The sequence below is a fragment of the Apis mellifera genome, linkage group LG3, assembly GCF_003254395.2.
Source record: "Apis mellifera strain DH4 linkage group LG3, Amel_HAv3.1, whole genome shotgun sequence".
Classification (NCBI taxonomy): domain Eukaryota; kingdom Metazoa; phylum Arthropoda; class Insecta; order Hymenoptera; family Apidae; genus Apis; species Apis mellifera.
In genome coordinates, this window is record NC_037640.1 from 6,185,424 (window position 1) to 6,209,108 (window position 23,685).

Genomic DNA, 23,685 nt, shown 5'->3' on the forward strand with positions numbered 1-23,685 from the left:
TGATATCATCCAGGTGAAAGTATATATATCCAGATAAAAATTGGGGGCAACCAATTCTGGAAAATCTTTTTTCATCATTTTTGTGATCGATGGATCATGTATAAATTTTCGATCATGATATGTGGTCATTGAATTATGATTTTTCATAGGAACGTTAAATAAAATATTTGTTGAATATATACGTATAAGTAATGATTACAATTCAATGCTGCGATCCAATGCAGACATGGACCTGCTGCATTTTGTAGCTCTTTTGCATGTTGTACATTATTGTATTTGCGCCTCTGCACGTTTTCTTCTTGCTTATCTATATATGTAGCAATTAATTGTAATTTTTTTTTTGTGGAGTCCAAGGAATTTTAAAGGAAACTGTGGAGAAAATTTTCTTTATGATTTATGATTTATTTTAAAATGATATATTTTTTTTTTTTTTTACTATAGAAATAATAATTTGTAAATGTTTAAATGTTTCCTTTAAAAGTAGTAAAACTAACGACTATTTCTGGGCTTTACACATATAACACAAAAACCACTATATGTTTTAGAAATTAAAGGATATTATATACCTATGTATTTTTTTCTGTGTTTATTATTGTGTATTAGTTATATTGTTTTATTAGTTTTTTTGTTTAGATATATGTGTATAATTTTTTTTATATATATATATATGAAAATTTGAAAATTTCATTTAGAGAAATCATCGAGTCATACGATCAATGAATAAATTTAAAATTTTTATTTAAAAGTTAAATTTGAAATATATTACTCACGTGAACGAGTTATTTTGAGTTACTTCTAATATACATTCGTTTCATCAGATACCAAATGCAAAACGCATGACGACTGTCTCTCTCAATTGGCCTGCATAAACGATCAATGTCTGAATCCGTGCACTGTTCACAATCCATGTGACTTCGTGGAAGTCTGCCATGTCCAAGATCACAGACCTGTTTGCGTGAAAGGTAGAATATTCAAATAAAATTAAATCAGATACGCAAAATTTAAAGAAGAAGAAAAAATTGGATGCAATAAAATGTGCAAAGGAAACGATAGAAATCAATTCATAGAAATTATCCATCAATTATTAAAAATTTAATCTCTATAGAATTAAACTTTTATCATTTGATATCTATATCTGCAAAAAATTTAAATGAAAATTACTTGCATCCTCTTTTTATCATTTCAAAGATAATTTTTCACAAAATAAATCTTTTTTTTTTTTTTCAATTTTCTCAGAGATGACAAACGAAACAAACTGTCCTTATTGTCCACCAGGAATGGAGTGCGATTCAGCGACGTATACTTGCGTGAAAGGTTCGTACGAAGATCGAACATCTAATTTCGATCTTCCATTTTTTATCTATATTTTTTTCCAGCGTTTAACTCGTCCTGTAAATATGTATGTATTGTACATATTGTATATTGCGCGTTTCACGACGTGCAATTTTAATTTCACTTCATTCTTCACACACGAACATTTCCACGATTCTCAATTATATCTTTCATTCAATATCCAAATCTTTAATCTTTTCTAAACTCTATATATATATAAAAATACGATTCGACACGATTCCTTGACATCGATATCGATCTTTGCACATAAAAGATACATAAAAGATAAAATACACCGTGTGTCACATACAATGACTGATTCACCTGAGCAATTACACTCGACACAGGGAGCCTTACCACCCTTGTTTTTATACCAGTGCACTCTTTCTCGGGGCTATACGGGCTTTTTTCTCAATCTTTCCTTAGCGGGTTGCACTATCCACAAAGATTGCCCGCTGACAGAGGCATGCATTGAGGGCACTTGTCAGGAACCGTGCCTCGTTTGGAATCCTTGCGCCCAAAACGCGATCTGCGTTAACACCAATCACCGTGCGGATTGCAGCTGCGAGGATGGTTATCACGGGAATGGATTCAATTACTGTGAACCAGGTATTTTAATTTTTCATTATGGATACTCTTACTTGTTAATTTCGTTCTTCCAATTAATTTCAATATATCCATGTATCCATTATAAATACTTATCAAATTAATAAATTAATACAGATTTTTTTTTAAAGTATTTTTTAAAAAATAAGATAGAGTAAAGTGTTATTTGAAGATAGTATTAATGAAATGTTGGCGTTTTAATATAAATATAAAATCGTAAAAACAGATAATAATTTTTGATTTTTAACTTATCAGAATAATAATATTTCATTCGTTCCAGAGGAAGAAGGTAGAAACGTGTGTCAGTACAACGAGGATTGTCCATCGTATAAATTTTGCGACCGTCTCAACAGGAAGTGCATCGACCCTTGCCTGAAGACAGATTGCGGTCTGAACGCGAGTTGTTATCCGGAGAACCATCAAGCACAATGCAAGTGCTTGGTCGGATTCCAAGGAAAACCTCACGTTGGTTGCACGCCAGTGACCACGGATCCATGTGTTCCAAACCCTTGCGGTTTGGACGCGATGTGCGAGAACGATAATGGCAATCCGATATGCTTCTGTCCTAAGGGATTGACTGGAAATCCTTTCGAGCAGTGCAGTAAGATTTTCGAATATAATTTCTTTTTCTTTCTTGAAACGATTAATCGCATGAATTATCTTGTGCAAACAAATGATTGTGTAAATTAAAAAAAAGTTCAAGTTCTTAATGGAAAATTTACAAATTTCTTATTCCAGTACCAGAGGGTGATCAATGCCAAGAAAATCTGTGTGGCGTTAATTCCGGTTGCCGCGTGATATCAGGACAAGTGAGATGCTTCTGTTTACCAGGATACGAAGGAAATCCTCCCGATTCTCCCTGCACGCTCCCCAACAATCCTTGCGAACCGTCTCCTTGTGGACCTAACACTCGATGCACGATACTGAACAACGGTTTAGCGAAGTGTACTTGCCTACCAGGATACATAGAGAGTCCAAATACAATCAGAGGATGCATACCTAAATCTGATCAATGTAATCCTAATACTTGTGGTCTGGGTGCTGCGTGCGACTCGAGTAGAGTGCCTCCTTGCTATTGTCCGGAGCACACTGTTGGAAATCCTTACCAGAGCTGTGCAGGTGAGCATTTAAAAGTAATGAAAAAAAATAATAACGTAAAAATTGAGAAGAATTAATCAATTGGACTAGTTCTAATTAAACTGTTTGTATAATAAAGAAATTTCCTTAAAAAAAATTTATTATCCTATTATCCTTCCAGTACCTCCAAAAGACGTATTCGAGCCTTGTTTATTGGTGCCATGTGGAAAGAACGCTATTTGTGTCGAGGAACACGGTGTCCCCAAATGCAAGTGTGTTCCACCATTTATTGGGAATCCATACATAGACGGTTGTGAAGCGGAGTGCGTTGTGAATCAAGATTGCGACAATCATCTCGCCTGCTTCAATCAACATTGCAGGGATCCTTGTCCAGGTGTTTGTGGTTCCAATGCAAAATGTGAAGTAATCGATCACGTGCCGGTTTGCTCTTGTTTGCCTGGCTATACTGGGGATCCGTTCGATTCTTGCAAAGCCGAGAAATCTGGTCAGTCCTCGTAATTATTATCGGATGAGTTTCAATGATTAGTAGAATTTATCCGAGATTGAAATTTAAAATCGAATCTTGCAGTACTCCCAGCTCAGAATCCTTGCATGCCATCACCTTGCGGACCACACAGCATTTGTCGCATGATGAACGATCGTGCAGTCTGTTCGTGTAGTCCAGGATACCACGGATCACCGCCATCTTGTCGTCCAGAATGTTTAGTCAGCTCAGAATGTCCTGCACACTTGGCGTGCATCGGCCAGAAATGTGGGGATCCCTGCCCTGGTCTTTGCGGGCAGAACGCTTTGTGCCAAGTCGTCAATCATAATCCTATTTGCAGCTGTCCTCCAGAATATCTCGGTGATCCTTTCTCATATTGTGTTAAAGAAGGTAATTTCTTTCTTTTATTTTGATTTATAAAAATTGATAAATTTCTTAAATTGTTCTGTGTAACAAAATGTATTCTCTTTTTCTCTGGTTAGATATACCACTGCCAAGTCCAAAGAATCCTTGTCTGCCATCACCCTGTGGCCCGAACGCCGAGTGTCGCGTGCAGGAAGACCATCCTGTTTGCACGTGTATTAGCGGAATGTTTGGCGCACCACCGAATTGCAGACCCGAGTGTCTGATACATCAAGACTGTCCAAATTACCTCGCTTGTGTTCAGAAGAAGTGCGTGGATCCTTGCGTTGGTTCTTGTGGTTTCAATACGAATTGCACCGTGCATAATCATCGTCCCATGTGCCAATGTTACGAGGGTTACGAAGGGGATCCATTCTCTGGATGTAGTAAAGGTAAAAATCTTTTAATTAATTTTAGATTCTTGTATTAGGAATTTAATATAAGTTTGAAATATAGAAATATACGTGTATCAATCCATTATTGTTTCCTTTTACAGTTACATTCCCAGTACCACTGCCATGCGATCCATCTCCGTGCGGTGCAAACGCAGTTTGCAAAGAACGAAACGGAGCTGGCTCGTGTACCTGTTTACCCGATTACACTGGAGATCCTTATGAAGGATGTAGACCAGAATGTGTTCAAAATTCAGATTGTGTTCATACGAAGGCTTGTATAAATAACAAATGCAAGGATCCATGCGTGGGTGCTTGTGGTATAAATGCTCAATGTCAAGTGATCAATCATCAACCTTCATGCAGCTGTCTCTCTGGTTACACTGGAGATCCTTTGAAATCTTGCCACATACCACCTGGTAAGTATAATCGACATAAATAAAAGATATACATTCTAATCCTTAGATTATTTATCCTTACTTTTTCATAAACATTATTTTAATCAATTGCAGTAACACCACTGCCTGGTGACCCATGCCAACCATCTCCATGTGGTCCGTATAGCAATTGTCGCGTGATCGATAATCATGCAGTTTGTTCCTGTCAACCAAATTACGTTGGTAATCCACCACAGTGTAGGCCAGAATGCGTCGTTAGTACAGATTGCACTCAGAACACGGCTTGCATCGATCAAAAATGCAGAGATCCATGTCCAGGGACTTGTGGCCAAAATGCTGACTGTCAGGTCATCAATCACAATCCGGTGTGCAGTTGCACGTCTGGATACACAGGAGATCCATTCTTTGGATGTGTTAAAGAACGTAAGATTTTTATTTTCGTTATGTTGTTTATCGTAAATGACATATATATTTCTAATTAAAATATTTTTTTAAAGCGGAAGGAAAACAACCTGGATCGGAACCGAGTGGCAATCCATGCATTCCATCACCGTGTGGACCGAATTCTCAGTGTCGCGTGATCGATGGTTTCCCAGCATGTTCTTGTCTACCGAATTATGTGGGCAGAGCACCGAATTGTCGACCGGAATGCGTCATCAACGAAGCATGTCCTGGAAACCTTGCCTGTCAGAACGAACAGTGCGTGGATCCTTGCCCAGGCTCTTGTGGAGTAAATACTTATTGTAATGTCGTGAAACATAATCCTGTTTGTATTTGCAACACTGGATACACTGGCAATCCATTCACCGAATGCGTACCTATAATGGAAGGTATGAAACTATTTTAAATGTGTTATATTACCATTTCATAATTAAGATTTATTTTATAAACTAACAAATTTTCAATTTTTAAATTTTCAGAACCTACCACAACCGAACAACCTCGTACACCATGCAATCCATCCCCATGTGGAGCGAACGCGATCTGCAACGAGCGAAACGGTGTCGGATCTTGTACTTGTCTTCCGGAATACATCGGCGATCCATACACAGGATGCAGGCCAGAATGTGTCACGAATACAGACTGCGATCGCAGCAAGGCTTGTTTGAACAACAAATGCGTGAATCCTTGTCCTGGCACTTGTGGACAAGGAGCAACGTGTCGAGTGATCAATCATGCTCCTTCCTGTACCTGTTTACCCGGTTTCACTGGAGATCCTTTCAACGCTTGCACTGGAATAGAAGTGACACCAGAACCATTACCGCTCAATCCTTGTGAACCGTCACCTTGTGGACCTAATAGCAACTGTCGCGTGCACAATGGACATGCAGTGTGTCTTTGTCAACCAGGATTCGTCGGTGTTCCTCCTACATGTCGGCCAGAATGTATAGTGAGCTCTGAGTGTTCTCAGAACAAGGCTTGCATCGAGAACAAGTGTGCGGATCCTTGTCCAGGTTCTTGTGGATTGAATACTAAATGTCTGACGGTGAACCACAATCCCATTTGCACTTGTACAAATGGATACACTGGTGATCCACTTGTTCAGTGTACTAGGTCCAACGCGACACAGCCACCGTTCAAGGATCTTGGAAATCCATGCTCACCTAATCCTTGCGGACCTAATTCTCAATGCAGAGTGATCGGTTCTCAACCTGCATGCTCCTGCTTGTTGAACTTTATCGGTCGTCCTCCAAATTGTAGACCAGAATGCGTTGATAACTCGGATTGCTTCCATTCGGCTGCTTGTATAAATCAGAGGTGTAAAAATCCTTGTATTGAAGCTTGTGGAGAAATGGCCAGATGCTCGGTTCAGAATCATGTTCCCATTTGCACTTGTCCTGAGGGATACGAGGGAGATGCTAGTGTTCGTTGTATTTTGGCACCTCCACCAAGTAAGACTTCTTCTGTTTGATATTGGATCATTTTTCACATTATAATATAATTGATTTAATCTTTACTGTATTGTATTTAGCAATGGATATAAGCATAGCAAATCCATGTTCCCCGAATCCATGCGGTCCAAATGCTCAGTGTCGTGAAAGAAATGGTGCAGGAGCCTGTGCATGTCCACCAGATCTTATTGGAGATCCCTATGATAATGAAAAGGGATGCCACAGAGAGTGCGAATCGAGCAACGATTGTGCACCGCAATTGGCTTGCGTTGGTTTCAAGTGTACCGATCCTTGTCCAAACACTTGTGGCACGTTATCCATCTGTAACGTCCAGCAACACGTTCCAGTATGCACTTGTCCTCCAGAATACACGGGAGATCCATACTTTGCATGCGAAATAAGAGAAACGACAAGTAAGTTTCATTATATATGTAATATTTATATTGGAATATAATTTGAACAAAAGATTACTCATTTGATTATTCATTTTTAGGAATTCCATTAGATCCATGCTCACCATCACCCTGTGGACCAAACAGTAAATGTCGCGAGGTGAATAGTCAGGCTGTTTGCACGTGTCTTCCGGAATACAGAGGAATTCCACCAAATTGTAGACCAGAATGTGTGGTGAACGCTGAATGTCCACCTCATCTGGCCTGTTTGAACAAGAAATGCACTGATCCATGCCCGAATACTTGTGGAGTGAGAGCACTTTGCACTACCAAGAATCATAATCCTATTTGTACCTGTCCTGTTGGATTTACTGGAGATCCATTCTTCCAGTGCTCGCCTAGTGAGAATAATAATCTATTTATTTTGAATTATTTTAATAAAAAGATAAAAGAATTTAATATAAAATATCCATTCGACAGTTCCAGATATTCCATCGACTGAACGGCCACCATCTTGCAGTCCATCGCCATGTGGCCCGAATTCTCTCTGTCAAATTATATCCGGAAATCCAGCATGTTCTTGCTTACCAGATTACATCGGTGTTCCTCCAGAATGTAGACCAGAATGCATTTTGAGCTCTGAATGCAAGAGTCATTTTGCTTGTGTGAATCAGAAATGTAAAGATCCTTGTCCAGGTTCATGCGGTGTCAATGCACAATGTCACGTGGTTAATCATATCCCTGTTTGCACGTGTATGGAAGGTTTCACTGGTGATCCATTCGCACAATGCAGAGTGATTCCTCCAAGTAAGATATTATTATTCATTTCTTATCCATATTAATTCTGTATTAATATGATCATGAAGAAAAATGTTTATAGAACGATATATCTAAATAAATAAATTAATTCTTCTTTTAGCAACTATGCCAACTGTCAGCGACCCATGTAATCCCTCACCATGTGGACCAAACGCAATATGCAAAAATGGCGACTGCGAGTGTCTACCAGAATACATTGGCAATCCATATGAAGCTTGTCGACCAGAATGCATCTTAAATTCAGAATGTCCACGCGATAAAACTTGTCTGAGAAACAAGTGCAAAGATCCTTGTCCTGGAACTTGTGGACAGAACGCAATTTGCGATGTCGTGAATCATATTCCTGTATGTTCTTGCCTTGCTGGATACATTGGAGATCCATTCGTTAGCTGTCGTGAACAACCACATGGTAAGTACCTTATTTTAGACAATTTTCAATTTCTAAATAATATATTCTATATTATATAATATACAATAAAATTTATTTTAGTTCCAGAATCTTCAAAGGATCCATGCTTACCCGTTTCACCGTGCGGGCCAAACAGCCAATGTCGCAACATTGAGAATCATGCAGTATGTTCTTGCCTCCAAGGATATCTTGGATCTCCACCATCCTGCAGACCGGAGTGCGTGGTCAGTTCAGAATGTCCACCCACTCGTGCTTGCGTGAATAACAAATGTACGGATCCTTGCTTGGGTTCTTGCGGTTTGAACGCCAGGTGCGAAGTGATCAATCACTCGCCGATCTGTAGTTGTCTTTCTGGTCAAACTGGGGATCCGTTCAAGAGCTGCTATGATATTCCACGTGAGAAACTTTTGATGATTTGATTAGACATTCTGCTAATTTTATTTTTTAATAATTATTAGAGAATTTAAATTTTGTTATTTGTACTTTTTTACAGTACCACCAGATTCCAAAGACACAGGAGATCCTTGCAATCCTTCACCCTGTGGGCCAAATGCTCAGTGTCAAAATGTGAATGGCTATCCATCCTGTTCTTGTCTCCCTACTTACATTGGAACTCCGCCATCTTGTCGTCCAGAGTGTTTGATAAATCCTGACTGTCCTTCAGACAAGGCCTGCATAAATTCAAAGTGCACAGATCCTTGTCCAGGATCCTGTGGAGAAAATGCTAGATGTCTGGTTGTCAATCATGCTGTCACTTGCTCGTGCCAAGTTGATTATACAGGAAATCCTTTCGTCCAGTGCATCGAGTTGGAAAGTGAGTTCATATCGCCATAAATAAATCATGAACCGATTAAATCTTCGGATTTTAAAATTCAGGAAAATATTTTACTCGTATTTATATCGTAAATTACAGAAGAACCCATCAATCCATGCGAACCTTCACCTTGCGGTCCAAACGCAATTTGCCAACAACGTGACAACGTAGGTGCATGCATCTGCATCGACGATTACCATGGAAATCCCTACGAAGGCTGCCAACCAGAGTGTATTCTCAGTTCAGACTGTCCAACCAACAAGGCCTGTGTTCGCAACAAGTGCGAAGATCCTTGTCCAGGTGTATGCGGGATCCAAGCTCAATGTTCTGTCATTAATCACATTCCAACTTGCACTTGCCAACCTGGCTACGTGGGAGATCCCTTCAACATTTGCAGTTTGCCGATCAGTCGAGAAACAGAGCCTACTGTCATCGATCCTTGCAACCCATCCCCTTGTGGACCTAACAGCTTGTGCAGAGCAGTGAAGGATCAGGCTGTGTGCACTTGCCAAGAATCTTTCGTCGGTTTGCCACCTAATTGCAAGCCTGAGTGTGTCGTGAACTCGGAGTGTCCTCAGAATAGAGCTTGTTACAAGTACAAGTGTACCGATCCTTGTCCTGGAACCTGTGGAGTGGGTGCTAATTGCAGAGTGATCAATCACAATCCACTATGCAGTTGTCCACAAGGAACTACAGGAGATCCTTTCTCTAGATGTTATCTCCAGCCAGGTAATTACTTTAGATAATCTTTGTTATAAAATTATTTTTATTTTATGGAAAGAAAAAATGTTAAAAATTGCACAATTCTTTTAGTTGCACTACCACCACCAGTGGATCCTTGCACTCCAAGTCCATGTGGCCTTTATGCAGAGTGCAGAGTAATTGGTGATCAAGCTGCTTGCTCTTGCTTGAAGAACTACATAGGTCTTCCACCAAATTGTCGTCCAGAGTGTGTCGTTAACACAGACTGCGCTTCAAATCAAGCTTGCATCTCAGAAAAGTGTAGAGACCCTTGTATCGGATCCTGTGGAGAAAATGCAAATTGTAGGGTGCAGAATCATATTCCTGTGTGTCTGTGTCAACCAGGATTCACTGGTGATCCTTTCTCATTGTGCTCTCCAATAATAGGTGATTATTGAATTTTTTGATTTTTATCTATAAAAAATAATTGAATTCATACGTGAATTTATTTAATATAATGCTAAATTTACCTTGCAGAACAACCGAAGCCACCCGAAGATCTATGCAATCCATCGCCCTGTGGACCAAACGCAGAGTGCAACCAGGGAATTTGCACGTGTCTTTCAAATTATTTCGGCGATCCATACTCGTACTGTCGTCCAGAATGCACTATGAACTCGGATTGTTCTCGAGTGAAGGCGTGTGTCAACCATTATTGCGTGGACCCATGCGAGGGCACGTGTGGAACCAGTGCAAAATGTGACGTAGTTAATCATATTCCCATGTGCAGCTGTCTTCCTGGTACCAGTGGAGATCCATTCACACTTTGTCGACCACATATAATCGAAGGTAAATCTTTTTTACATTTCTTTATATCGACGAATACTTTTAACAATGATATTAATCGAATATTAATCCGTCAGAGCCGAGGATACAACCGTGCACACCGTCTCCTTGCGGTCCAAACAGCATCTGCAGAGTAGTGAACGATCATGCAGTTTGTTCTTGCCAGAGTGGTTTCATCGGTACTTCTCCTGCATGTAGACCAGAATGCGTCGTGAGTGCCGAATGTCCATTGACACAAGCTTGTCTTGGTAATAAATGTCAAGATCCTTGTCCAGGCACTTGTGGTCAAAATACTAAATGTCAAGTGGTCAATCACAATCCGATATGCAGCTGTTCAGAAGGACACACTGGCGATCCATTTTCCAGATGCTACCTGATGCCCAGTAAGTTTTCTTTACTCATTTAAATTATTAGTTTACATCACTCACTTATCACTCACTTTTTCCTTTTGTCACACTTTTTCACTTTTCACTTTTTATCTTCTACACGATTCCGTAGGAAGAAAATCACGATAAATTCAATTATTTCTTATCAAATTCATTATTTATTACGGATAATCCAATATTTGAATTTTTTTCTTTACGTACGAATGTCGTTTCTTTTGATCACAGAGCAACCACCAGCGCCAACCAATCCATGTCAGCCATCGCCATGTGGACCGAACGCGGAGTGTCAAGTGCGGGGTGATAGTCCAGCTTGTTCGTGTATAGCGAATTACATCGGTGTTCCACCTAATTGTAGGCCCGAGTGTACGATTAATCCGGAGTGTCCGCCGCATTTAGCGTGTATGCAAAAGAAGTGTCGCGATCCGTGTATCGGTTTGTGCGGTTCGAACGCTCAGTGTTCGGTAGTGAATCATCACGCGGTGTGCGCTTGCGCGGAAGGTTACACCGGAAATCCGTTCAGCACTTGTGAGCCGGTCGTCAAGGGTGAGTACACATTCAAAGGGAAAGAATTTTTCGTTTCTTTTCTCTCTTTTTTCTTCTTCTCGTTGCGAATATCGCCAGTTGCATGCCTGGCGAAAAACAGGTAAGTGCTTCCTCGAATCTTTGTTAACATTATCGTTTCATATTCTAACAAATGTATCCATGTATTTTCTTCGATGAGAAAAAAAAAAAAAAGAAAAAAGAAAATGAAAAAAAGAAGAGGCCCTTGAACAACAAATTCAAAATCGATGACAAGATAAGTCACGATGGTGGCGGGGCCTTGCGAATCATTATCAACATGCACGTTGAAAAGACGATTGATAATTGCATAATCATCCCTCTGCGATTAACGACCCTATTATAAGAAGAGCACGCCTTCGAAAATCCCACACTTATGAGAGAATAACGAATGAAATGTATGTGTTAGGATGGTGGCGGGGCCTATGGAGTATATATAGGCTCTAATTGCACTCACTTTAAATGAAACTCGACAACTAATTCATCCCCTCGAATGGAAAAAATTTTTGCACGCATTGACGCATTCTTCCCGATCCAATTATATAACGCTTTGAAATTGAAAAATCGCCCTGGATGACAATATTTTTGCCGCTTCCTTGAATATTTCTGCGTTGGAAAAAACATTAAAACCCTGTATACGTTTCCTGTATGAAGCACCCTCGTTACCCTGGACACGGAAATATTAATCCCTAAAAAGCGATAGCGAGCTTGCATCCCTGACTAAATTTGATTGAAACTGACCCCGGAGACACGCTTATTAAGAAGTATGTATAAGAAAAATTAATTAATTAATAAGATTAATACCCTTTAATAAAACGCTAATAAATGTTTAAAAGACAATAGAAGCCCACAGAAACACGCACCAAATCATGACCCAGAAAACACCCAATAACACCCAACGCTGATGCGAAAATATCAATCTCAATCGAAACGATCGAAAATCGTTGAAATCTTGCTGCTGAAACAATTATCCATTCGCAAGCGTTCGAATGCTTGCTGTTTATTCAAGCTTCCGCTTATCCTCGATCATTCATTCGCAAAGAAATGGTTAGATTCGACGAATATTCATACCATTGCACAAGCTTTGACCAAGCATCATTGCATGACCTGATTAAACATAAGTGAAAGTGTTTCTCTTTCCGATCAGATATATCCCTAGACATTAGGAAACCATGCGAGCCTTCCCCATGTGGCACCAACGCGATCTGTCGCGAGAGCAATGGCGTCGGTTCCTGTTCCTGTCTTCAAGACTACATTGGTGACCCGTACGAAGGATGCAGACCCGAATGTACGCAAAATTCCGATTGCTCCAAGACGATGGCCTGCATGGGCCTCAAGTGCAGAGATCCCTGCCCAGGAACCTGCGGATTGCAAGCCCGTTGCGAAACGATCAATCACGTTCCAGCGTGTTCTTGCAACCCCGGATACACGGGCAATCCGTTCAACTATTGTACCCCGGTTTCTGTGTCCCGTAAGATTTCATTTTGCCTCATCTTTTGCAACCGATGTGATCGGTTAGATTATTGGTAGAAGATTGATAGATCTTTTTAGAATTGTCGCACAAATAGCTTAACGAGCACAATATTTAATACAGTAATAATGTGTAATAGAGATTGGAAAATTGGAGATGCAATGATTTTGTGAAAGTTAATTCTTTTTGTTAAATATTTTACATAGTTAAATTGATATATCTTTAAATATAATCATGGCTTAATATACAAAGTTTCTATATAATTATAATATTAGCAAGAATTTTGGAAAAATTTTACTTGACAAATCTCTTTTATCTTTTTTAATCATAGCCTGATTAACTCTCCATTATTTTTTTCATGTAAAATAAACAACATGCTTCATATTTTCCATAATATTTCTCAAAAGTTTTACAATAAATTAATTATTTTTTTATAGAATTTAAAAGATTAGAATAGAAAATAAATAAACGTAGAGTTTTCAAACAAGAAGAATTAATTTTTACACAAATACATACATCCGCAATCTCGTATTACAGACCATAGACACAATTTTACGCATATTTAGGCTGTTTAATCTGACTTTCCCCCGAACAGCTACCATAAAAGAGTCAGACCCTTGTAACCCATCCCCATGCGGATCAAATAGTCAATGTCGAACCGTGAACGAGCACGCTGTGTGCACCTGCTTGGCAAATTTCATTGGAACCCCGCCGAACTGTCGACCTGAGTGCGTGGTGAATAGCGAATGCTCAAGAGAACTTGCATGCATCGATAAAAGATGCAGGTCTCCTTGTGTGAACTCGTGCGGTATCAACACACAATGCAAGGTGATCAATCACAGCCCTATATGCATCTGCAATATTGGATATACCGGTGACCCGTTCGTCAAATGTTTCCCCGCTCCACGTAAGAATATTTCTGTTGATATTCGCTTGATCATCAATCATCAAATTCTTCAATCCTTTAGCTGCGAGTTCTAATTCATTGGATTCAAACGAATCCATATGAATCGCTTTAAATTAGATGTTAAACATTCATTGCTTCAATTATGAACACATATTGGCTACATATCGTTTCATCAAGATTCATAATTTCAAAATATTTCCTATAGTTAATAATTTTAAGATAAGTTTCAATCAAAGATTGATCACTTCTCATCTTGCGCATATATTCAAGCTTTATCAAGAGTATTATTCAGCTTAATAAAATCATATGAATAGTAGTAAATTCATATGAATTGCTTCAATCACAGTTCATCATTTAGAATCGCCTAAGATTGACTACGTTCTTAAGCAAACCCATAAAAAATTGCTTCAATCATATCGCCTCATCACGTAATAATGTTACCAATAAATTTTAGAATCGCCCAAGAATGACTTTGACTTGGCTCCCAAAGATCCGTGCATGCCATCCCCATGTGGCATGTACGCGGAATGCAGAAATATCGGTGGCACACCTTCTTGTTCCTGTTTACCAAGATACATTGGATCTCCACCGACCTGTCGACCAGAATGTCGTGTCAACTCCGATTGTCCCATGAATCTTGCCTGCATGAACGAGAAATGCAGAGATCCTTGTCAAGGAACTTGTAGCATTACGTCCCTATGCACGGTTTACAATCACGTGCCAGTATGCACTTGTCCCGAACGATACACTGGTGATCCTTTCAGCAATTGTTATCCTGCTCCTAGACCAAGTAAGAAATTTAAAAAAAGTTGAAAACTTTGTAAGAGATTTGCCAAGAATCATACATTTATTCGTTTCACAGCTGAACCAACTGTCGTTGATCCTTGTGCATCATTACCTTGTGGTTCAAACACGCAATGCAACGATGGTATTTGTACATGTTTGGCAGAATATCAGGGTGATCCTTATGTAGGTTGTCGACCAGAGTGTGTATTGAACACAGATTGCCCCCAGAATCGAGCTTGCGTGAGAAACAAGTGTGTCAATCCTTGCTCTGGTATCTGTGGTCGAAATGCAGAATGTTTGGTGTATAATCATATACCTATGTGCACTTGTCCTAGTGGTATGATTGGAAATGCATTCGTTCAATGCATTGTTTTTCAAGGTATTATTTTTCACATAAAAAAATGCGAACAAAGTTTCTTATCTATATTCAAAAAAATAGAGGAATCCATGCCATTGAAAACATTTTTTGTTTTATCCCGATATTTCAATCGGTTGTCAAAATATAAGGATTAGTATGCGACTTAAAACAGTCCAGAAATTATGAATGAGTTGTGACTTATATTTTTTCCTGGAAACACGTAGTATGTTTTTTCAAGAATCGTGCCTTTCACTTGTCTGGAGTTTAAGATAGGTCAGTGAAATGAGGTACGATTGAGTAAGCAACAAAATAGTAAAAATTACCTTTCTCTTTTCACGATGATATCTCAGAAACCGACTGTCGTATCGAGATAAATCAAAAATCATTTTAAAAAGCAAAGTTTCGTGCTTCTAATGATTTTCTTTCATTTTCCAAAAATCATTATTTTCAAAGTTATAGCAGTTCAAAGTTTTCCTAATTTTATATAGAATTTTTAGTAAATTAGCTGATAGATATTTTTTATTTCTACATATGTTTAAAATGCTTATACATTCCTCTGAACGTGTATCATATTGTGACAGATACCATATCAAGGAATCCTTGTTCACCTTCACCCTGTGGACCAAATAGTGTCTGCCGAGTGATCAATCAACAACCAGTTTGTTCCTGCGTAGCAGGATACCTCGGTGCACCACCTGCCTGTCGACCAGAGTGCACAGTCAGCTCTGATTGTCCTTTATCAGAAGCTTGTAGTAATCAGAAATGTGTAAATCCTTGTCCTGGTTCTTGCGGATTCAGTACAATCTGCAACGTCGTCAATCATAATCCCATATGCAGTTGTTTGCCCGGATTTACAGGGGATCCTTTCGTTCGATGTATTCTACAACGTAAGAATTTTGTTTCTTTAGCTTTCAATCAAATTTTTCTCCAAGAAAAAATATAATTCATAATATACTTTTAGCACCAGAGCCTACAATACCACAAAATCCATGCGAACCCTCTCCATGCGGGCCCAATTCTCAATGTAGAGTTGTCAACAATTCACCCTCTTGTTCCTGTTCACCAGAATTTATAGGCGTCCCTCCTAATTGTAAACCAGAATGTGTTAGCAATAGCGAATGTCCCAGTGATTTGGCCTGCATGAATCAGAAATGCAAAGATCCCTGTCTTGGATCTTGTGGAGTTAATGCTGAGTGTCGTGTTGTCAGTCATACACCTATGTGTGTTTGCCCCAGTGACTATACTGGCGATCCTTTTACACAATGTATGCTTAGACCATGTAAGATTCAAAATATATTTCTATTTTTTTTTTCAATCTTTCTATAATCATCAAAGATTTTCGTTTCTCTTTGTCGTTCAAACTTCGTTCAAATTTTGACTTAAAAAATGATGTTGAGCAATTAAAATCTTTGATTATAATTACAAGACAATTTAATAATTTTTTTCCTTCAATAATTTTATTATTTGTTTTGCAACTTTCTAGCTGTCCCTGAAAATCTTTCTCCATGTACCCCATCTCCATGCGGGTTCAATGCGATATGCAAAGAACAAAATGGTGTAGGCTCATGCTCCTGTTTATCCGATTATATTGGTAATCCCTATGAAGGTTGTCGACCTGAATGTGTCGTTGATACGGATTGTCCATCCATATTGAGTTGTATTTGCTCCAAATGTCAAGATCCTTGTGCAGGCACTTGTGGCACAAATACAGAATGTAAAGTTATCAATCATCGTCCTGCATGTACGTGCATTCAAGGTTACAGTGGAAATCCTTTCCATTATTGTATCTTGACTCGTGAAATAGGTACGAATTTTCAAAAATATTAATAAATATAATGAAAATTTTTTTGCATTTGAAATAAATTTTGATCAATTGAATTGAAAAATTAATTTTTCATGATATATTGTTTATAAAGAGTTAAAATTTCAAAGATTTCAACTTATTAATAAAAATTGCTCCCATAGAAGATGAAACAAAATTCAAAGATCCATGCAATCCATCACCCTGTGGACCAAATAGTCAATGTCGCGTGGTAAATGGCCAAGGTGTCTGCTCTTGTTTGCCACAATACACAGGCACACCTCCCATGTGTCGTCCAGAATGTGTTCTGAACTCAGAATGTCCTCAAGATCGTGCATGTGTCAATCAGAAATGCGTGAATCCTTGTCCTGCTTCTTGTGGCACGTTCGCCACCTGTGTGATTAGGAATCACAGTCCAATCTGTGCCTGCAGAGAATCATACACAGGAGATCCATTCACCATGTGTTTCCCTATTCCACGTAAGATATTTCGACACATCTAAAAACTTTACGATTACCAATCGATTCAATTCTGAATTTTTGATTTCGCCTTTCAGAAGCCTTACCACCCGTATCAGTTGAAGTTACACAACCATGTCTGCCTTCTCCTTGCGGTCCAAATTCCGAATGTCGTGTAATTAATAATGGTCCATCCTGTCAATGTCTATCTACTTACATTGGAAGTCCTCCAAACTGCAGACCAGAGTGTATCATCAACTCTGATTGTCCTAGTAATAGAGCTTGCATCAGACAGAAGTGCACAGATCCTTGTCTAGGATCCTGTGGAATTGGCACTCAGTGTAGCGTGATTAATCACGTACCTATGTGTATCTGTCTTCAAGAATACACTGGAGATCCCTTCACAAATTGCTATCCAATGCCACCACAATGTAAGATTTCTTTTATTCAGAAATCGATTAGTTGATGATTTCTATATTTGAAAAATTCTTGCAGTGCCATCCCCTGAATCAGACCCCTGCAATCCATCACCCTGTGGACCAAATGCTCAATGCAATGCAGGAATATGCACATGTTTACCGAATTATCAAGGTGATCCGTACACTAGCTGTCGTCCTGAATGTGTTCTCAACAATGACTGTCCTTTGAATAGAGCTTGTGTTCGAAACAAGTGTGTGGATCCGTGTCCAGGCACTTGTGGTAGGAACGCAATTTGCAATGTTCTGAATCATATACCCATGTGTTCTTGTCCAGTAGGAATGGCTGGCAATGCTTTCATTTCCTGTGAAAGAATCGAAGGTATGATTAATAAAAAAAAAATTGTTTTTACAGAAAAAATTGAAAATAAAAAAAAAAATCACATTGTTTCTGAATTTAGAACAAGTACAGGTAAATCTCTGTAATCCATCTCCTTGTGGACCTAACAGTCAGTGCAGAGCTATAAATGCTCAGGCAGTGTGCTCTTGTGTGCCAGGATTTCTTGGCAATCCACCCAATTGCAGACCAGAATGTGTGGTTAGTTCAGATTGTCCTAGGAATCAAGCTTGCAATAATCAGAAGTGCATCGATCCTTGCTCTGGTACTTGTGGCTGGAAGGCATTGTGCCAGGTTGTCAATCACAATCCTGTGTGCAGTTGTCCTTCCGGTTTCACTGGAGATCCTTTCTTTAGATGTGAATTTATCAGTAAGAACTATTATCTTTCCTTTTGTTTTCGAAAAAATCAGTAACAAATTCCTAATATACATTATATTTATTTATTTCAATAGCTGTGAGACCACCACAGGAAGACACGTGCGCTTCTTGTCAATGTGGTCCCAATTCCATATATCAAACGATCAACGACAAACCGTCTTGTGCCTGTTTGCCCGATTTTATCGGTTCCCCGCCAAATTGTAGACCAGAGTGCGTGAGCAATAGCGAATGCTCGAGTAATTTGGCTTGCATCAATCGGAAGTGTAGAGATCCTTGCCCAGGCTCGTGTGGTTCCAACACAGAGTGTCGAGTAGTCAGTCATACACCGATGTGCACCTGTTTAACTGGTTTCACAGGCGATCCCTTTGCGCAGTGCATACCGAAACGACGTAAGATTCATCATATTTTACAAAATCTTAAAAATCCACGGTCAAAGCTTTTAAAACAGGAAGCCTATTTTCAATCAGGAAGAGCAAAATAAATTGAAGAAACACAATATAGAAACACAAACAATAGAACAACAAAATACTCTTGAACATGAAACTTTACAATCTCTAATGTTTCCCAATTGTTAACCTTACCTGAATTTAGTACGTATGATAGTTACTACAATTAACACTTGGGTAGCTACAAGATTGATGGTATAACCGCATTAACACCCGAATCAAACGTTAAACTTGTTCTGTGACCCGTTTTATAGCCGAGACCGAGCTCACGCCACAATCCCCATGCATCCCATCGCCCTGTGGCCCGAACGCCATATGCAAAGAACAAAATGGAGCCGGCTCGTGCACCTGTGCTCCAGATTATATAGGAAACCCATATGAAGGATGTCGACCCGAATGTACAGTGAATTCTGACTGTCCTTCGAACTTGGCCTGTATTAGGTCCAAGTGTCAGAACCCTTGTCCCGGTACCTGTGGGTCAAATGCTGATTGCACGGTGATCAATCACCTGCCCAGTTGCACTTGTTTGCCTGGATTCACGGGAGATCCTTTTGTGAATTGTTACATTCAACAGGCAGTTCTCCGTAAGTTTGAATTAAAGTCAATTTGATTATCCATCATCGTCATTGATCACAAGCGACTAGAGAGATTTAACGAAGATTTAACGTTAGAAACGCTTTCTCATCATTTCCATTATCTTAATACGCCAAATGGCGAATGCGAATGATTAATCCACTAATCTCAAAGTATAATTTAGGATTTAATATTTTGAAGAAAATTTCATAAAGATGTAATATAAAAAAGGAATAATCAATCTTGATCTTATACGTCACTTGCAGCTGATCTACAAGAAAATCCTTGTAACCCCTCGCCCTGTGGACCCAATAGTTTATGCCGTGTGAACAATGGCCAAGCTGTGTGCTCTTGTCTATCTGACTACGTAGGCACTCCCCCTGGATGTCGACCGGAATGCGTAGTTAGCTCAGAATGTCCTTTGAACAAAGCTTGCGTCAATCAGAAATGTACCGACCCTTGTCCTAATCGCTGTGGTACTAACGCGGATTGCAGAATCGTGAACCACAGCCCCATCTGCGCTTGCAAACTGGATTTTACCGGAGATCCCTTCACAAGATGTTTCCCCACGCCAAGTAAGACGAATTTTCATGATCAAGGGATCGTTAAAGAGACTAATTTTATTATTAATATATGGATAAATAGAGTGATTCAGATAACTAAAACTGTCTAAATCTTCATTAAATGAAAATGAAAGCAATATTAATTTTCGTTTTCATTTAAAGAAGAAATAGTTTCAGATTTTAGAATCATTTTATCTGCTTAACTTATCTGATTAACCTCATACCACATCTTAAATGAAAGACATATAACCAGATTAAAATTACTCCAAATTAATTGTTCAAGTAGAAAATTCTCTAATACCTAACAGGGAATGAGAAAGTGATTACTAAATCAAAAAAAAAAAAAGAAACATAAAAAAAATTCTTTTCAGAACCATCACCAGCCTTAATTGAAAACCCTTGTGTACCATCCCCTTGTGGCCCAAATTCGGAGTGCCGTGATATCGGAGGTTCTCCTTCTTGTTCCTGTTTACCAAATTACATGGGCAGTCCACCGAATTGTAGACCAGAGTGCACCATAAACCCCGATTGTCCCAGCAATAGAGCATGCATAAATGAAAAATGCAGTGACCCGTGTCCTGGCTCTTGCGGATTCGGCGCAATTTGCAATGTAATCCATCATACCCCTGCGTGCTCTTGTCCCGAAGATTTCACTGGTGACCCATTTAACAGCTGTCAACCATTACCACCTGAACGTAAGATTTTTCTTTCACAATTCAGAGAATGTATTTTCATTTTTTATTTATTTTCATATCTTAATTTATCTGGAAATTGAATAATTTTTTCATTAGATAGATTATTGCAATGATTTTACAGCAATGAAGGATGTCCCGTCAGATCTTTGCAATCCCTCACCTTGTGGTCCGAACGCAGAGTGCAATAATGGTGTCTGCACTTGCCTTCCCGAGTACCGTGGAAACCCGTACGAACTCTGCCGCCCTGAATGCGTGCTAAATAACGATTGTCCCCAGAATAGAGCTTGCGTTCGCAACAAATGCATCGATCCTTGTGTAGGCACTTGTGGACAAAACGCGATTTGCAATGTATACAACCACGTTCCTATGTGCAGTTGTCCTAATGGAATGTCTGGAAATGCTTTCATTCTGTGTACTGTTTCGAAAGGTGCATATCCCAGTAATTCTATTTTAATTAATTTCATCTTAATCCTATTTTCGATTTGTATAATTCGATGCTTCTTCTTAGAACCACTTGGAGCAGTAGATCTTTGTAGACCATCTCCTTGCGGACCCAATAGTCAATGCCGTATTATGAACCAACAAGCGGTCTGTTCTTGCGTTCAGGGATACCTAGGAGCTCCACCATCTTGCAGACCAGAATGCGTGGTCAGTTCAGATTGTCCACGAAATCTGGCTTGTAACAATCAGAAATGTATAGATCCTTGTACTGGTACTTGCGGTTTGAGAACCCAATGTCAGGTGGTGAATCATAATCCCATTTGTAGCTGTCTTCCGAGATATTCTGGAGATCCTTTTACCAGATGTGATCCTATAAGTAAGGAATATTCACGATGAATTAATCTTTTTGTTGAATATTGAATTCTATCCTTGAATTGAAAATTTTATTTATTAGTTGAAACACCTCCTGAACCTGTCAACCCTTGCCAACCATCTCCCTGTGGACCAAACGCTCAATGTCGTGTGGTGAACGATTCACCTTCTTGCACGTGTTTGCCAGAATTTATTGGATCACCACCGAATTGTAGGCCTGAATGTGTTAGTAACAGCGAGTGTGCTTCCCACCTTGCTTGCATGAAACAAAAATGTCGAGATCCATGTCCTGGTGCTTGTGGATCGAACACAGAGTGTCGTGTTGTTAGTCACACTCCTATGTGTGTCTGCTTGAATGGATATACAGGAGATCCTTTCACTCAGTGTGTGATTCAAGAACGTAAGCATTTATTGTTATCATATACGAAATATTATTTAAATTATTAAAATCAATATGAATGCAACGCATATAATACCTTATCGTAGCTATTCTTATCGAAAACGAGTCACCTTGTACACCGTCACCCTGTGGAGCAAACGCGATATGTAAAGAGCAATCCGGAGCAGGTTCTTGCACATGTTTATCGGACTATATCGGAAATCCTTACGAAGGATGTCGTCCAGAGTGTACTGTCAATTCTGACTGTGTCTCTAATATGGCTTGCGTACGTTCTAAATGTCAAGATCCTTGTCCAGGAACTTGTGGTCAAAATGCAATTTGTCAAGTGATCAATCATTCACCAGCATGTACTTGTATATCTGGATTCACTGGTGATCCTTTCAGATATTGCAATCCCATTGTTCAAACGGGTAATTACAAATTTTCAAATCACTATTCAGATATAAATACTCAAATTTAAAAAAAAAATTAAATCTTGTTTTGGAATCTTTTGAAATTAGAATTAATCCTAAGAGAGCCCTGCAATCCATCTCCCTGTGGACCAAATAGTCAATGTCGCGCCGTGAACAATCAGCCTGTCTGTACTTGTCTACCAGAATATATTGGAAGTCCTCCAGGATGTCGGCCAGAATGTGTAACGAGTTCTGAATGTCCATTGAACAGAGCTTGCGTGAACAACAAGTGTGTAAACCCTTGCCCTCAGCCTTGCGGATCGAATACTAATTGTATAGTCCTCAATCACAGTCCCATATGCAGTTGCAAGCAAGGATTCACTGGAGATCCTTTCAGTAGATGTTTCCCTATACCACGTAAGACGAATGAATAATTTTATTTTTATTTTTTTATACGCATGACAATTCATGCTTTATCTTTTACTATGAAATTCTTTTAGAACTTGCACCTGGTCCGGTCGTTCAGAATCCCTGCGTACCTTCACCTTGTGGACCATACGCAGAATGTCGCGATATCGGTGGTGTGCCATCTTGTTCTTGTCTTAAATCCTATATCGGTAGTCCACCAAATTGTAGACCCGAATGTACTATCAATTCCGATTGTGCTAGTAATCAGGCTTGCATAAACGAGAGATGTAGAGATCCTTGTCCAGGTTCCTGTGGATTATCAGCTATCTGTAACGTGATTAATCATACACCAGCTTGCACATGTCCGGAAGGATTCACAGGAGATCCTTTCAATAATTGTTACCTCAAACGTAAGAAATTTTCTGAGAAATTTAATTGACTTTTCAATTTTCTTTTTTATATTTATAATCAAGATTATACAATTTCTTTTCTTTTCTTTTCTTTTTTTGATATTGTTAAATTTAGCAATAGAAGAATCATCAAAACCTGTAGATCCTTGCAACCCCTCCCCTTGCGGTCCAAACGCGGTATGCACAGATGGTAGCTGCTCTTGTCTCTCAGATTATCAAGGAGATCCTTATATAGGTTGCCGACCAGAATGCATCCTTAACAATGATTGTCCTTTATCTCGAGCTTGCATTCGCAATAAATGCGTAGATCCATGTCCCGGAACTTGTGGTGAAAATGCACAGTGCAACGTATACAATCATATTCCTATGTGCAGCTGCTTGCCTGGAATGACAGGAAACGCTTTTCTTTCTTGTCGTCCAAGCAAAGGTATGTGTCGATTCGTTGATTGTATAATAGATATAAAATTCAAGGATTCTTTTTTTTTCAATATCATCAATTTTAG

The 23,685-nt window shown here is 39.2% G+C and overlaps 1 protein-coding gene across 8 annotated transcripts in view; it reads left to right on the plus strand.

Moving 5' to 3' along the window:
• LOC551170 (dumpy) overlaps positions 1 to 23,685 on the plus strand; it is a 108,250-nt gene that overhangs the window by 44,904 nt on the left and 39,661 nt on the right. For 6 of the 8 annotated variants that reach the window (XM_026439658.1, XM_026439661.1, XM_026439659.1 and 3 more), the window contains 44 exons: positions 819 to 962; positions 1,237 to 1,314; positions 1,759 to 1,941; positions 2,219 to 2,539; positions 2,677 to 3,057; positions 3,197 to 3,520; positions 3,605 to 3,910; positions 4,003 to 4,314; positions 4,419 to 4,733; positions 4,827 to 5,135; positions 5,210 to 5,542; positions 5,633 to 6,604; positions 6,685 to 7,017; positions 7,098 to 7,397; positions 7,477 to 7,803; positions 7,916 to 8,224; positions 8,306 to 8,620; positions 8,718 to 9,038; positions 9,138 to 9,767; positions 9,852 to 10,166; positions 10,257 to 10,568; positions 10,643 to 10,948; positions 11,177 to 11,494; positions 12,657 to 12,980; positions 13,576 to 13,887; positions 14,342 to 14,677; positions 14,750 to 15,052; positions 15,613 to 15,918; positions 15,993 to 16,310; positions 16,515 to 16,835; positions 16,997 to 17,311; positions 17,389 to 17,721; positions 17,786 to 18,088; positions 18,168 to 18,473; positions 18,557 to 18,871; positions 19,183 to 19,512; positions 19,768 to 20,076; positions 20,436 to 20,759; positions 20,881 to 21,576; positions 21,655 to 21,972; positions 22,059 to 22,382; positions 22,473 to 22,781; positions 22,865 to 23,182; positions 23,298 to 23,609. In XM_026439658.1, coding sequence (XP_026295443.1) covers positions 819 to 962; positions 1,237 to 1,314; positions 1,759 to 1,941; positions 2,219 to 2,539; positions 2,677 to 3,057; positions 3,197 to 3,520; positions 3,605 to 3,910; positions 4,003 to 4,314; positions 4,419 to 4,733; positions 4,827 to 5,135; positions 5,210 to 5,542; positions 5,633 to 6,604; positions 6,685 to 7,017; positions 7,098 to 7,397; positions 7,477 to 7,803; positions 7,916 to 8,224; positions 8,306 to 8,620; positions 8,718 to 9,038; positions 9,138 to 9,767; positions 9,852 to 10,166; positions 10,257 to 10,568; positions 10,643 to 10,948; positions 11,177 to 11,494; positions 12,657 to 12,980; positions 13,576 to 13,887; positions 14,342 to 14,677; positions 14,750 to 15,052; positions 15,613 to 15,918; positions 15,993 to 16,310; positions 16,515 to 16,835; positions 16,997 to 17,311; positions 17,389 to 17,721; positions 17,786 to 18,088; positions 18,168 to 18,473; positions 18,557 to 18,871; positions 19,183 to 19,512; positions 19,768 to 20,076; positions 20,436 to 20,759; positions 20,881 to 21,576; positions 21,655 to 21,972; positions 22,059 to 22,382; positions 22,473 to 22,781; positions 22,865 to 23,182; positions 23,298 to 23,609 — 14,796 coding nt within the window. The remainder of the gene's footprint in view (positions 1 to 818; positions 963 to 1,236; positions 1,315 to 1,758; positions 1,942 to 2,218; positions 2,540 to 2,676; positions 3,058 to 3,196; positions 3,521 to 3,604; positions 3,911 to 4,002; positions 4,315 to 4,418; positions 4,734 to 4,826; positions 5,136 to 5,209; positions 5,543 to 5,632; positions 6,605 to 6,684; positions 7,018 to 7,097; positions 7,398 to 7,476; positions 7,804 to 7,915; positions 8,225 to 8,305; positions 8,621 to 8,717; positions 9,039 to 9,137; positions 9,768 to 9,851; positions 10,167 to 10,256; positions 10,569 to 10,642; positions 10,949 to 11,176; positions 11,495 to 12,656; positions 12,981 to 13,575; positions 13,888 to 14,341; positions 14,678 to 14,749; positions 15,053 to 15,612; positions 15,919 to 15,992; positions 16,311 to 16,514; positions 16,836 to 16,996; positions 17,312 to 17,388; positions 17,722 to 17,785; positions 18,089 to 18,167; positions 18,474 to 18,556; positions 18,872 to 19,182; positions 19,513 to 19,767; positions 20,077 to 20,435; positions 20,760 to 20,880; positions 21,577 to 21,654; positions 21,973 to 22,058; positions 22,383 to 22,472; positions 22,782 to 22,864; positions 23,183 to 23,297; positions 23,610 to 23,685) is intronic. The other 2 variants (XM_026439660.1, XM_026439663.1) reach the window with 2 other exon arrangements.